The sequence below is a fragment of the Lissotriton helveticus genome, chromosome 3_1, assembly GCF_964261635.1.
Source record: "Lissotriton helveticus chromosome 3_1, aLisHel1.1, whole genome shotgun sequence".
Taxonomy (NCBI): Eukaryota; Metazoa; Chordata; class Amphibia; order Caudata; family Salamandridae; genus Lissotriton; species Lissotriton helveticus.
In genome coordinates, this window is record NC_136061.1 from 280,382,329 (window position 1) to 280,394,520 (window position 12,192).

The following is a 12,192-nucleotide window of genomic DNA, read 5'->3' on the forward strand; positions in this document are numbered from 1 at the left end:
CTTGGACACTTATTATTATTTTTTATACTCCCCCACCACACACCTTAGCGAGTGTGTAGGTATAACACTGTTACACGTGGCACCACATTTTGCCACTCACTTCACTTTTTGGTCCTGAAGAAAGTCCCGTGAAATACCTAGAGGGGACTGAAACATGTAGACCGCAACACATAAGTCAACTCATTGGAAGAGAGCTCCAGTTGTAGTTGCTTCTCACATAATTTTAACCAATACCCTGGGCCGCCAAGAATAAAACATTAGGTAAGGATTCCCAGAGGTATTTTTTAGCTCACCTTCACTCACATCACACTGTTGCACGACACCCGCTCCGCTGTAGTCAGGCGTCGAAGCACAACCAGGTGGCACTCGGCCGCCTGGTTGGGACCCCGATGATGAAGCATGACACCAACCAGGTTGGTGTGTGAGGGGTCTTTTAACAACACCCAATGGGTCCAGTCTCTAGGCCACTACTACAAGTGACTAAGAATATATACACACACATAGTGGGCTAGTCCACATTGTTTCTATATAATAGCTAGCTTAGTCATCGGGCGGAGCAGATAGCTGGAAAGCTGACCGGAGGCTTACCTTGTTTGGTTACAGCGTTTGAGTAACAACCGGCGTGTCGAGTCCGCGCGGGAAAAACGGCAGACTAACTACTGGGCCGTGAGGACGTTATATAGCGTACCGCTAATGTGAGGCTCACGCCGGTGGGGGCTATGTTTAACCCGGGGAGAAGAAAGACTCCCTTACGCTACAGCAGATTATGAGGGAATGGTCTAGAGCTCAACCGCATCTATGCAATATATACAAATTACATTTAAACATAGTGTATTTACAGTTTGTGCAGATCACAATAGTAACGAAGTGTGTCAGATTGACAAAAATGAACATAGTGTAATGATTGTGAGGTCTCAGCCGATACCTGCACATCCACATGGAGTCTGCAGAGGACACAGAGATTATGTGCCGCTGCCTGGTCTACTATTAGCAATAAATGTGAATTCTAGTGAAACATGGTGTATGCAATAAAACCGGATGAACACCGTATCATATTTACAATATGTACAATTCACAAGGCACAATCATGTTGCCATATTAAGAATATATACAATTTATAAGACAAAAACATGGTGTATTTACAATTCTCATGAGTCAACACAATTTAAGGGAGGAATTGCACAGCAGATGTCTACACATATATTCAATGTCTGTTGGTTGAGCGGCAGATGTTCGTTATATATGTGCATTTAGGCTTGGCAAGGCAGGGAGTGTTGTTTACTAGACTTCAAGTGTTATGAATCGTGTGTGCATGATGCCCTCTGAAAGGTACAGCGTAAACCAGGTGAAAGTGGCCAACCAAGGAAGGTTGCTGGCAGAGTGATAGGCAACCGTGCACCACTGGAATAGCACAATTAATCTGGATATGTGAGTGATTCTAAAAGTCTTTCTAGTAAGTCAAGGTTCTCAGACGTTATTCAGAATTCATAATCAGTAAAAGAATCACTTCATACCATCCCATCTTCATCTTATCATACCATTATACATGTCTGTCGTTATCTGTCCTACCTCCTCACCGCACCTTTGCAGGCAGCTTTTATACAGTGACCTACAGAACCCAGTCATAAGGGAGGGAGTGTCAGCAAGAAAATGCAGTATCCAAGACTGTTACCCACACCCTGCAGAGCTGGAAGCAGCTGCCACGCAATGACTGCATTTATCCTCCACTCACTCTGGTGTGATCTCACCTTGCTCCTTGACGCTGAAAGCCAGCTCACCTAGAATCAGTTAGGAATCAGAAATATACCTATATAAGAGCACAGCTGCCGAAGGGTAGTGTCTCATCAGCTTTCTCAGAGTGAGATACGTCCTGCTGTACAGTTTCTGTTGCCCAGATGAGCCCTTCCCTTCCTGGTCTTGACTGCTTACCTAATGAGACCCTAATGAGACATTGTTCCAGTCCCCAGCTTGCTCCTTTCTCCATCAGGTGAGTTCCATTGGATTTTGTTCCTCCCTCCTTCTCCACCTCATCCTATTTAGCATATCAACTGCAGACACAGTGAAGATCATCCTATGGTGTTCCCTATGACTGAAACTGCTCTCATGTAGTTCAGTAAGTATCCTGTCATTCACAAGAGAGGTTGGTCATCATTTCAATCACTTCTCAGAAGTTTCTGCTGGGTATTCAAATTATAATCAGCAGTCCACTTCGGATCGTTGATTTTACTTGGTAATATTATCACTTTCTTTTGCCTTCCATATGATTGCTACACAGACTATACCCAAATCCATCTAGTTGTCCCATGTACACTGATCTCATCCAGATACAGATCTCAAAATGTCTCTCATCCATGCGTCACTGGATGGCCGTGCACTCACTGATGTTGAATGCACCTAAAATGGATACAACTTACTTTCCTGTCATCTTAGTATCTACCTCCTTTCCTTAACCTATCCATTTACCCACAGATATCATGGCCACAGCATCCTTAGACAGAATCCTTGGTGAATATTTCACCCTTTCATTGAACTTGGATACATTCATTGTTTTTGTTTGAATCTGTTTATTGAAAATAACTTTCATGATCCACATAACTTTACCATTCACAACCATTGCAGTACAAGAAACACATAAGTATCTAACATCATACTACACCGTGTGAGACATAGAGAGATAAATTCAAACATTAGTGTATCGCGTGAACATCTCCTAATGTACACAGTTCCAGTATGGATAGAATATATACAATGTAAACTTTGAGGTGGAACAAAGCAGAAAGCATAATATAGTGGGAGAACACCTAAGTATTGGGTATCAAGTATGTTCCATAAGATGTGTTTAACCAGGGAATCAATCCCCAGTGCAAACAATGTACAGGAGAAAAAGAGATTCAATACAGTTTGTTACTTTTCTGTTAACAATCACCATAAGCAATAAAGAGGGGAAAGAGAAACCAAAAGCTTAGTGCATCTCAGCTTCTAGTTGCTACAGAAACCCATTAGTCGTCCCAAATGCCACATTCAAATTATGTGTGTTGCTTGTAAGTGAGGCATGATCAGAGGGGTATTGTGTGGGGGTGGAGGAAAGGAGAAATTCTGGCAGAGTGCCAGCAAATATAGGGGGCGCCACATCAGCATGGAAATGGGAGGTTAAGTGGGGGAAGGGAACGCACTAATCGCTCCGTTTCTTATTGCGACAGGTTGACAACTGTATCAGTGGGTTCCGGTACACCTTTCTCTTCTCTGTGTGCATGCAAAGCTAAGAGAATGGCATCCCAGGAAGCGTAAATGGGATAGTTCCACAATCCTGATGTGCCCTATCTTTGAAGGGTTACACTTTCGGCTTGCGGCCAGTTGACCATTGAAAGCTGCCAGGCAGCAAACGTCGGGGCGTTGGTGATTTCCATCTCTTTGTTATAAGGCGCTTGGCAACTATAAATCCCAGATCCAGGAAACGAGAAGTCACTTTGTGTCTTTTGGACCTGTGATAAAGGCCCAGCAGGCATATCTCCCAATGGTGTAGGTTGGGCTGCTCTGTACAGGTGGGTAATGCCATTGTGATAGCATACCAATAGGTGTGTACTGATGGGCAGGCCCATAACATATGTATTAGGTCTACTTCCATACGTGAGCCTTTGGGGCATGCAGCGTTAGTTGTGCGGTAAGATCTGTTGATGTTAGCAGGAGTAAGTAAGGGCCTGTGTAGTATGCTAAAAATATACAAGTTTAAAGCGGGCCTTTCGTGGAACATTACAGGGACCCTCCAGTATCGCTTGAACCTGGATACATTCATAACCAACAAAACCACAGCAGCCAAATTACAATTATGGAATATAAGGAAATGTGCTCTAAAATGTCCTTTCGCACAACCAAGACGCTCATTTCTTCGCTTGTCCTTAGTGAACTTAAATTCTATAACTCACTACTAGTGTTTCCCTTTTATTCTTTTATCACCTTCAATATATTCTAAATGTTGCCACTCAAACCCTCTTCATTCTTCCCAGACACAATGCAAAGCTCTATACAATCTGTTGCAAAACAATAAATTGCTGATCTCCACAAAAACTCTCTGTAATCCTAACGTAATACTTGCCTACACACAGCCTTCGTTTAGCCAACCAAAACTTCCTGTCTAACTTCCATGTGCAGCCTCATGGTCCATTCCTTCGAATTAATGAAACCACTACACTGAAACTCCTGCAGTTGTGATGTGCTCAGTCACATTGGTCACATCATGTAAATCGCTGCGCAACGAACTCCTCATTTTACAAGAAATGCCTTAAAAGGCATGTGTCTACTGGTCGGTCACTGTCATTTCAGTATAGTACTGTCCTCTATTGTTACTCATCTGTCGTCCTCCATGTTTAACCCCTATTTCTATGCTTTCGTCCTAAACTGTTAAAATGCCGTATGTATCATGTTGCTATGTGCAGCATTCCTTGTCAAAATGCACTGTTGTGCGTAAATAAATAAACTGCAAATTTACCTAGCTGGATGGATAGAACCCATAAGAGACACTGTACGTCCAAGCTAAATATCTCACGACTTCAATAAAACATTCAGTTAATCACCAGTCATTGCATCCAAGAAGAGTTTTGGTGGTTCAAGTTTAAGTTTGTTTGGTTAATTAAAACCAGAACAATGTTACTAATACACAAATATAAAGTCAGTAAACACATGGTATAGCTTAAGATAGTAATACTCTGGTGAGGTAACAAGGACCCCCTGAAAAGGGTAACTTTCCTGGGTCAGGGTTAAGCAAACATGTTAAGATAGTAATACTACAGTGGTACAGACTTGGTAGATCAAAACATAGATTCTGTAAAGTGATGTGTGACACATTAAGAAAGCTAAAATCCACAGTATAAGTATACATTCATTGTCGAGCAACCAAGGCCTGGGTGACGGTCATATCAATAAAAACAACTGAAAGAGTGAACACAACCTCTGGGTGCAGTTGTACCATATTCAAAAACCTTATGTGTCAGGTGTTTGGGTGGTTATTTCTCTTTCATTTACATGTCTTGATGCCCTCACTAACCCACTCCACATTTTCTGCTGTTTTTATAGTGCTCCTCTTGCAGTTGACAGGTTCAGATCTGCCCACTGCAACTGCAGTAGAATGTTTTTTCCTGATATTTTCAGACAATATAGTCCAGAGGTGACAATGCAGGGACCGAGAGTCACAAACCTACCAGGATGACTGAACAAAGTGGAGTGTTGTGTGCGTCCAGCTCCGAAGGGAGCGTGTTTCTGTACAGTTTGAGTAAAGCCAAAGGTGACAAGTCCTTGTTTTAGGGTCCCTTGGTGAATTCGGCGTCAGTTACTGGTGAACGGCCTAAGTGACAGGGAGAGTATGGCATGTTCCCGAACTCCAAGATTACAGAGACGGGCTAAAAGAAATTATGGCACTGGATAGCCTAAAAGTAATTCCATGGCTTAGGCACGTTAAAGTTTGGTTCAGTAACATTGGTCTGAATCACTTCTGGGAGAATCCTGAACAACTACCCTCAAATCCGAAACTAATTTTAAAAAGGGCCTTTTGGTCCTTTATAGTGAATAGAACTACAAGTGCTATCAATGGTGGGACGTTAGTTTCAAACTTTTTAAGTTTTAAGGATGTCCCACTTTTTGAGACCTTTATGGATGAAATAGAGCCTCCAATTGCCAAAACTTTGTTTTTAAAATTTAGATATGGGAATCTTTTAATTAAGTCAACTTTGGCACGTTGGGCTAGAAATTTAGAATCGTCATCCTTAGCAACTGACGAAATTTGCTCTTTGTGTCATCTAGATCAGATAGAAAATGTACAACATATTCTCTTTTTTTTGTCCTGTGTATGCCCAGGCCAGGAAAAAATGGATTAAACCAATATGTCTATTGTTGGGCCTTAGGTCATGTTCACAGGCACTGAGAATCCTGACAACAAATTCCTTGCAAACTATATCATTTAGTGTCAGTAGATTCCTACATAGTATTTTCCTACAAAGGAAAAAATTGGGATATAAGTTGTAACTTGATCCTGGTTTAGGATTAGAAATATCCTCTGCATTGATTTAGGCAGAAGCCCATCCTATGATTTTAATATTGTCTATTCCTGCTCCGATTGTCTTCTAACATAAAATGTATTGTTTTAGATAATGTTTTACCATTTAAAATGTAATGCTTTTTCTTTTATGGCACCAAAGCTGAAATAAAGAATATTCGACTCGACTCGACAGGGAGAGTAATTGTTGCCCATGACCATAAGTGTTTCAATGTTTTAATTTTTCTACTATGCTTTAAAATTGTTAATTGCGTTTTTGATGTATTTTCTGCTCTTTTTCTAATAGTTGCAGGAGCGAAAAGTATCATTATATCTGTGGATGTTTTTGGAAGTATGTCTTTGTTTTGTATTCCTATTTCTTTTCTGTTTTTATTCCATTACCAATATCCGTATCTCTTCAGCATCCATAGGAACGTTGGAAATTTTGAAGTGGCTCAATTGTGAAAAAGTAATTCTTTATAGTGCTTGCTTCTCCAGTTACACTGTTTCATCTCGCTATATATTATACCTGCTCGAGAAGCATCAAAGTTTATTGCCAACGGGGGTGCCCTTAAATCGTGTACATAACGGAGTGGTGTGGAGTACAAAAAAACGATGGATTTAGGCCCAGATCTCTGTACTGGGGTGAATGTATGACATTGTTCTGCATTCTGTCCATCAACTGTTGTTTTTGCATAACTAAAAGGTTGCCAGGTCCACCTGCTGCGGCTCCAAAGGCTCATCCGCCTTGGGTATCCATAATGCTGCGCCTCAGTGACTGTTACATGTTTCTCGAGTACTACGAGCTCATTACTGGGGGTTTAATTATTATGTTTTTTTTTCTGCCTGTGTTCATTGCCCCTTTTCTTGGAGGTATTGGTTCTAAGGTTTTATAGAGCATGTTTGCTGAAGCACACCAGTCATTCTCTTGTTTTTGTGCAACAATGTGTTTGTTGGTCAAAGGCAAGGCACAGCGCTGGTTTATCCTCAAGCAGAAAGCACAGTGCCCAGGACTTATCAGTAATTTTAATTCCACTGGTTACAACTCTACCTCATCCAGGTATGAGAGTTCCCCCTCCACCCAGGACAGAATTGGTGCTGTTTTCACCCAAGCTGTAGGGCTTCCTTGTCAGAACATATACCTCAGGTCTCTGTGAGCCTGGTTACTTTTATACTCACATATTGGTTGAGGAGTAATTCATTTTAAGCGTGGGGTTCCCTGCTTCTTGACATGAATTTGCCCCAAACCGGAAGAAAAAAAAGGTAGATGTGAATTCAATTGAACGAAGATTATAGGTAAGGAGACAATTTAGTGTAAGGCACAACATTCTAAAAGCACTAGTATAAACTCCTGTTAGTTTAGCTGGTTGTTTGGTTCGAATAGTGTGGATTGGAGATCTGAAGGCACAACAATCAACATGGTGCTGTCAGGAGTTTTAAAGTATATTAAGGACTGAGTACCTGACCACAGAGAATCGTTTAGAACTGGTGGAGCCAGAAATAATTGTAATTTGTTGAATGGTTCAAATTTCATGTAGAGGAAAAAGGTTTGTTCCTCACCTTGACACTAACCCCATTAACACAAGTATCAATAGTGCTTTTTTTCATCACGGGAACCACTGCTAGGTCATACACCTTCCGGAGCACAGCTGCTGTGTTAGCATTTTGCACACTTTTTTCAGCACTAGCACCATTTGTGTAAGTAAATTGTGATAGTACTCTCTTAAACGGAAGGAACATGTGTATTTTTGTGTCTGTTCTTTAGGTTCCAGACAATGCAATGTGCCTAAATGTATTGTCTCTCTTCCATTTTCCAGGAATGCTGCTTGTTACGTCTGACACACTGGGGCATGATTTTCACGTTTTCCAAATCCTCACTCACCCCTGGTCGTCTTCGCAAAGTGCAGTACATCACCTTTACACATTACACAGAGGCGAGACAGAAGCGAAGGTATGTGCATACATTACAGGGTAGACTTTAATGCATCAGTATGGCTTCGGGGAGTGCCCTTTGAGTGCTTTAGTACCTGGGTCGGGCACAGATGCTCTCCTTCAGAGCTTCATATATTTCTAACTCGTTTTGGGTAATGCTGAAAGGTCATTGAAGAGCATCAAGAACTTGAAATGGTGCAGGCAGGTGCACTGAATACCTTCATGCACTGCCCTGTTACCTTACCATTCTCCCACCTTCATAGTACATGATAAATCAGTTTCCAAGTCTAGCCATATGTCATGTGTCCTGAGTGTAGCAATAATGGGGTCCTTCTTCAAAGTAGTTTTAGTGATGTGATCCGACTCTTAATGAGAATATAAACCAAGCATGTCTTCTCTCTAAAAATGGCTCATCACTAATGGAAATACAATAAAAATAGGATCCGTATTGTTGTGGATTTATAGACTAAGAACGTTGTACAGCCTGGACGCTACTACTGCTCGAACAAATGACCGAAAACCCGTAAGCCACCCTTGTGCAAATAGTAACTGGTTGCAATTTTTCAACAAATATCTGCCACAACAGAGGATATCTACAAAGTGCGTTGGCGAGACTGCTAAAGAAACGATAACACATTTAAAGCAGAGTAGCGAGGGTGATCACATCAGCCCTGTCCTGCCAGGCATAACCAGTGTGCCCTACTAGTCACCCGGGCCTTGCTACAAATGCCCAAGTTCTGGCCCCTTCTACCTGGTGCACACCTGCCTGCCAAAGAACGCAGTAAGCATCCTACCGGCCAGCCTTCATGACAGAACACACAATTCACGTGTTCCCCAGTGTCTGGGTGTCTCACTCGCAAAGCTCATGGACGCTACTGCGGGATGGATGGTGGGGCTATTTAACAACACTCAAGAGAACGGAGTAAAACGCACCAAGTCATTTTGTTTTGCCGAAGACACCATCAGACAAGGAAATACTCCTTCTAACCCCGCTCAACTAAGTTATACTGTATACAATCATTTCGGTAGGCTAATTAAAGCATTACATTTAGCTCCAGATATTTTGTGTGTTATGATGATAACTCCGTGTTAGTGAGAAGATGTTTTACTCACTGTACAATGGAGGACATGAGGGGGGAGGGAGAGAGTTTTAATAAATAACCATAAATCTTTACTCTAGGTAATGAGATGCTGTCAGATTTATACAGATGTAACACGTTACCGTTTAACCTGGCAGCGTGACGTGTGCTTAGCATCAAAGCACATATAAAGCTTGCCCAGCTGCTTACAGGATTTGTACACATATAGTGCCAAAGAAGTGGAAAGAGCAGTAAATCTCAAGGGAAAGAAGTATATTGGTGTGCAGTCATATGTGTCTTTGATGATGGGCCAGACGGTGCTAGAGCTTGCTCATTTCTCTCAAAATGTGTCGCAAAAGATTGTCCATTGTGTGACCGTTAGAATACCGTTGTATTAGTAGACCTGCTTCCTATGGGCTGAAGGCTTCGGGGTCCGAGAAAAATGGCTCCAAGGCGGGTGACGGTACCAGTCCATTTGGAAAATGGCAGCTGCAGTTAAACGCTTCTTTTAAGTTCAAAATAAGTTTATTAATAGTAATGCAAGGTAATAATACAAACTATAAGTAAAGAGTTATGAGGAAAAACAATAAGGGGAAGGGAGGGGAAGGGAAATCACAAGAATGATAATCAAAAGACATTGCAAAGTGAAATGAGCAATTTGAAACAAAGTAAACTAATCATGGGTATCAGGAAGTAAAAAGAAAGGGTACAGTAAATATACAATAAAAGCAAATGCAATTATAACTATGTAATTAAACATTTTAGCAGAACAACAGGAAAGAGAAAGGGCATCAAGGGGGTTTGGAAACCTCCTGCTGAGCAGGTCGTGGATGAAAGGAGCAGTTGTACAATTATCTAAATACAGCGAAACAGGAAGCCATAAATCAGCACGCTTAGCTGCCAACTGGGCAGGAAAAACAAAAGCAGTATCAAGTCTATGATTGTGACAAACATTATACCACCATGCTTTAAAAGTTATAGAAGATGCAGACTTCCAATTAATAGTAATTTGTTGAAATGCAACAGCCAATAATAAATCAACAATACGAACATTTTATTTATTTATTTATTTATGCGATTTTATATAGCGCGAACTTTACCCGAAGATGTCAGAGCGCTTTACATAGGACCCAGTTTCAAACATAAGGACTGACGGTACAAAAAGAATTTGCAAATTGTTGCCTTACATAAGAACCAGTTGAAAACATACGGATTGAGGATAACATGCATTATAGAAAGACTTAGGATTACATGCGTTATAAAAAGGTACAAACAGAAAAAGTTGCAAATGTACAAGAGATAAAGTCACACAAGGAGGAGATACAACTGGATAAAATCTAGGCATATACTAGTGATATCTCTATCTACTTAGGGAGGGGATACACATGGATATACTCTAAGAGTCACATAGGAATGGTAGAAAGCACAGCGGACTCCTGCATAAACTAGTGATTAGAGTTATCTCTATATACATAGGGAAGGGGTAAGACTGGATATACTCTAAAAGTCACATAGGAAGGGTAGAGAGCAACGCGGACTACTACATATTCTAGTGATTAGAGCTATCTCTATATACATAGGGAAGGGATACACATGGATATATTCTAACAGACACATAGGCGACTAGTCGTTAGAGTTATCTCTATATACATAGGGAGGGGATACACATGGATATACTCTAAAAGTCACAAAAGAGACTAGTCATTTGAGTTATCTCTATATACATAGGGAGGCATATGACTGGATATACTCTAAGGGTCACATAGGAATGGTAGAGAGTACAAAGGTCTACTGCATTTACCAGTGATTAGAGTTATTTCAATAAATCACAGAGCAGAGTTCCAAAAGTGTGGATGCAGTCACAGCACAAAGGGAGGGTGGGAGGGATGCAAGGGTAAGGAGAGAAGGGAAAGCAGAAAAGGGAGAAAACATTTGAGGATCATCCACAGGGATAAGGGGTTAAAGGGCGACGGAATGGAAGGAGGGCTAGAGTCCAGAAAAAACTGTCCGAAAACAGCAGCAAGGTGTCGGCCAGGACAGAACAAGAAGTCAAGAAGTCCAGGAGAGAAGGTGGGAGTCCAGGTGGAAGATGAACCTGGAGGCCAGCCGCAGGCGCGTCACCATCTTGGAGAGCTTGCGGTCAGCCAGCTCGGTGGGGGTGAGCTTGCGCCAGGTGGTGAAGGCCATGTTGACGCGATATGTTAGCGGGAGGCTCCGCTAGGAATCAGCGAGCAGCCAGCGACCCTACCTCCCGGGTTGTTGTCGTCGGGTGGGCACCACACAATAAGGCACTGCAAATGTCCGGTAGATCGTAGAGATCATTGAGATCAGTCTGGTCCCAACACGGGGAAAGACTTCCCAAAAAGATATGGGTAGGGGAAAATGGAATACTAGTGGGGAAAAAAACATTAATTTGTGCCCAAACTTGTAACCAGAAGGCGCGTACCTTCTTGCAAAGGAACAACATATGAAATAAAGTGGCATTAGGTAAAGAGCAAGACCAACATGTATCTGATGTGGCAGGGAAACGTTTGTGAAGTGTAGAAGGAGGGTGTAACAAATGATTATATATAAAAAAAATAGATTGTGTTAAAGATGCAGCCCTAGAAGTTTTACGAATCTTGGTCCAAATCTTGTCCCAAAGAGAAGTTGGCCATGATATGGAAAAATCATTCTCCCAATACTCCTCCACCTTGGATTTGGATCTGGGAAGTGTATGTGCATGCAGGTATTTATAGATGACAGAGGCTTTAGGAAGGGTTTGCAAAATAGAATGAATTTGAATGATGGGATCAGGTGAGATGGAAGAAGAGATAGACTTGGAGAGTTTGTTGTAAGTAGCCATGATCGATGCTTTAAGGAGGAGGTATTTGGGAGCAAAAGAGAGGGGTAAATCAAAAGTGGAACGAAGAGTGTGGAAGGGTAAGAAGGTGGATTGTGAGAATAACTGTGATATCCAAAGCAGACCTTTGGTTCTCCAAGATTTCCAGTAAAAGGGTTTACCCCGGAGTAGAAGGTATTTATTGTGCCAAATAGTGGAGGAAAGGAAGTCAGCAATACACACAGGAGGAGGAGGATTGGAGGATAAGAGGAGTTTGAGAGAGAATTTATGGATAGGGGTAAGAACTGAAGAGGGCTTACGCGAAAAGGAGATAC

At 41.7% G+C, this 12,192-nt stretch overlaps 1 protein-coding gene across 3 annotated transcripts in view; it reads left to right on the forward strand.

Annotated features, from left to right (window-relative positions):
• The window catches only part of BCAS3 (BCAS3 microtubule associated cell migration factor), a 4,343,716-nt gene that overhangs the window by 1,905,587 nt on the left and 2,425,937 nt on the right, over positions 1-12,192 (forward strand). For all 3 annotated transcript variants that reach the window (XM_078679810.1, XM_078679809.1, XM_078679811.1), the window contains exon 14: positions 7,843-7,976. In XM_078679810.1, coding sequence (XP_078535936.1) covers positions 7,843-7,976 — 134 coding nt within the window. The remainder of the gene's footprint in view (positions 1-7,842; positions 7,977-12,192) is intronic.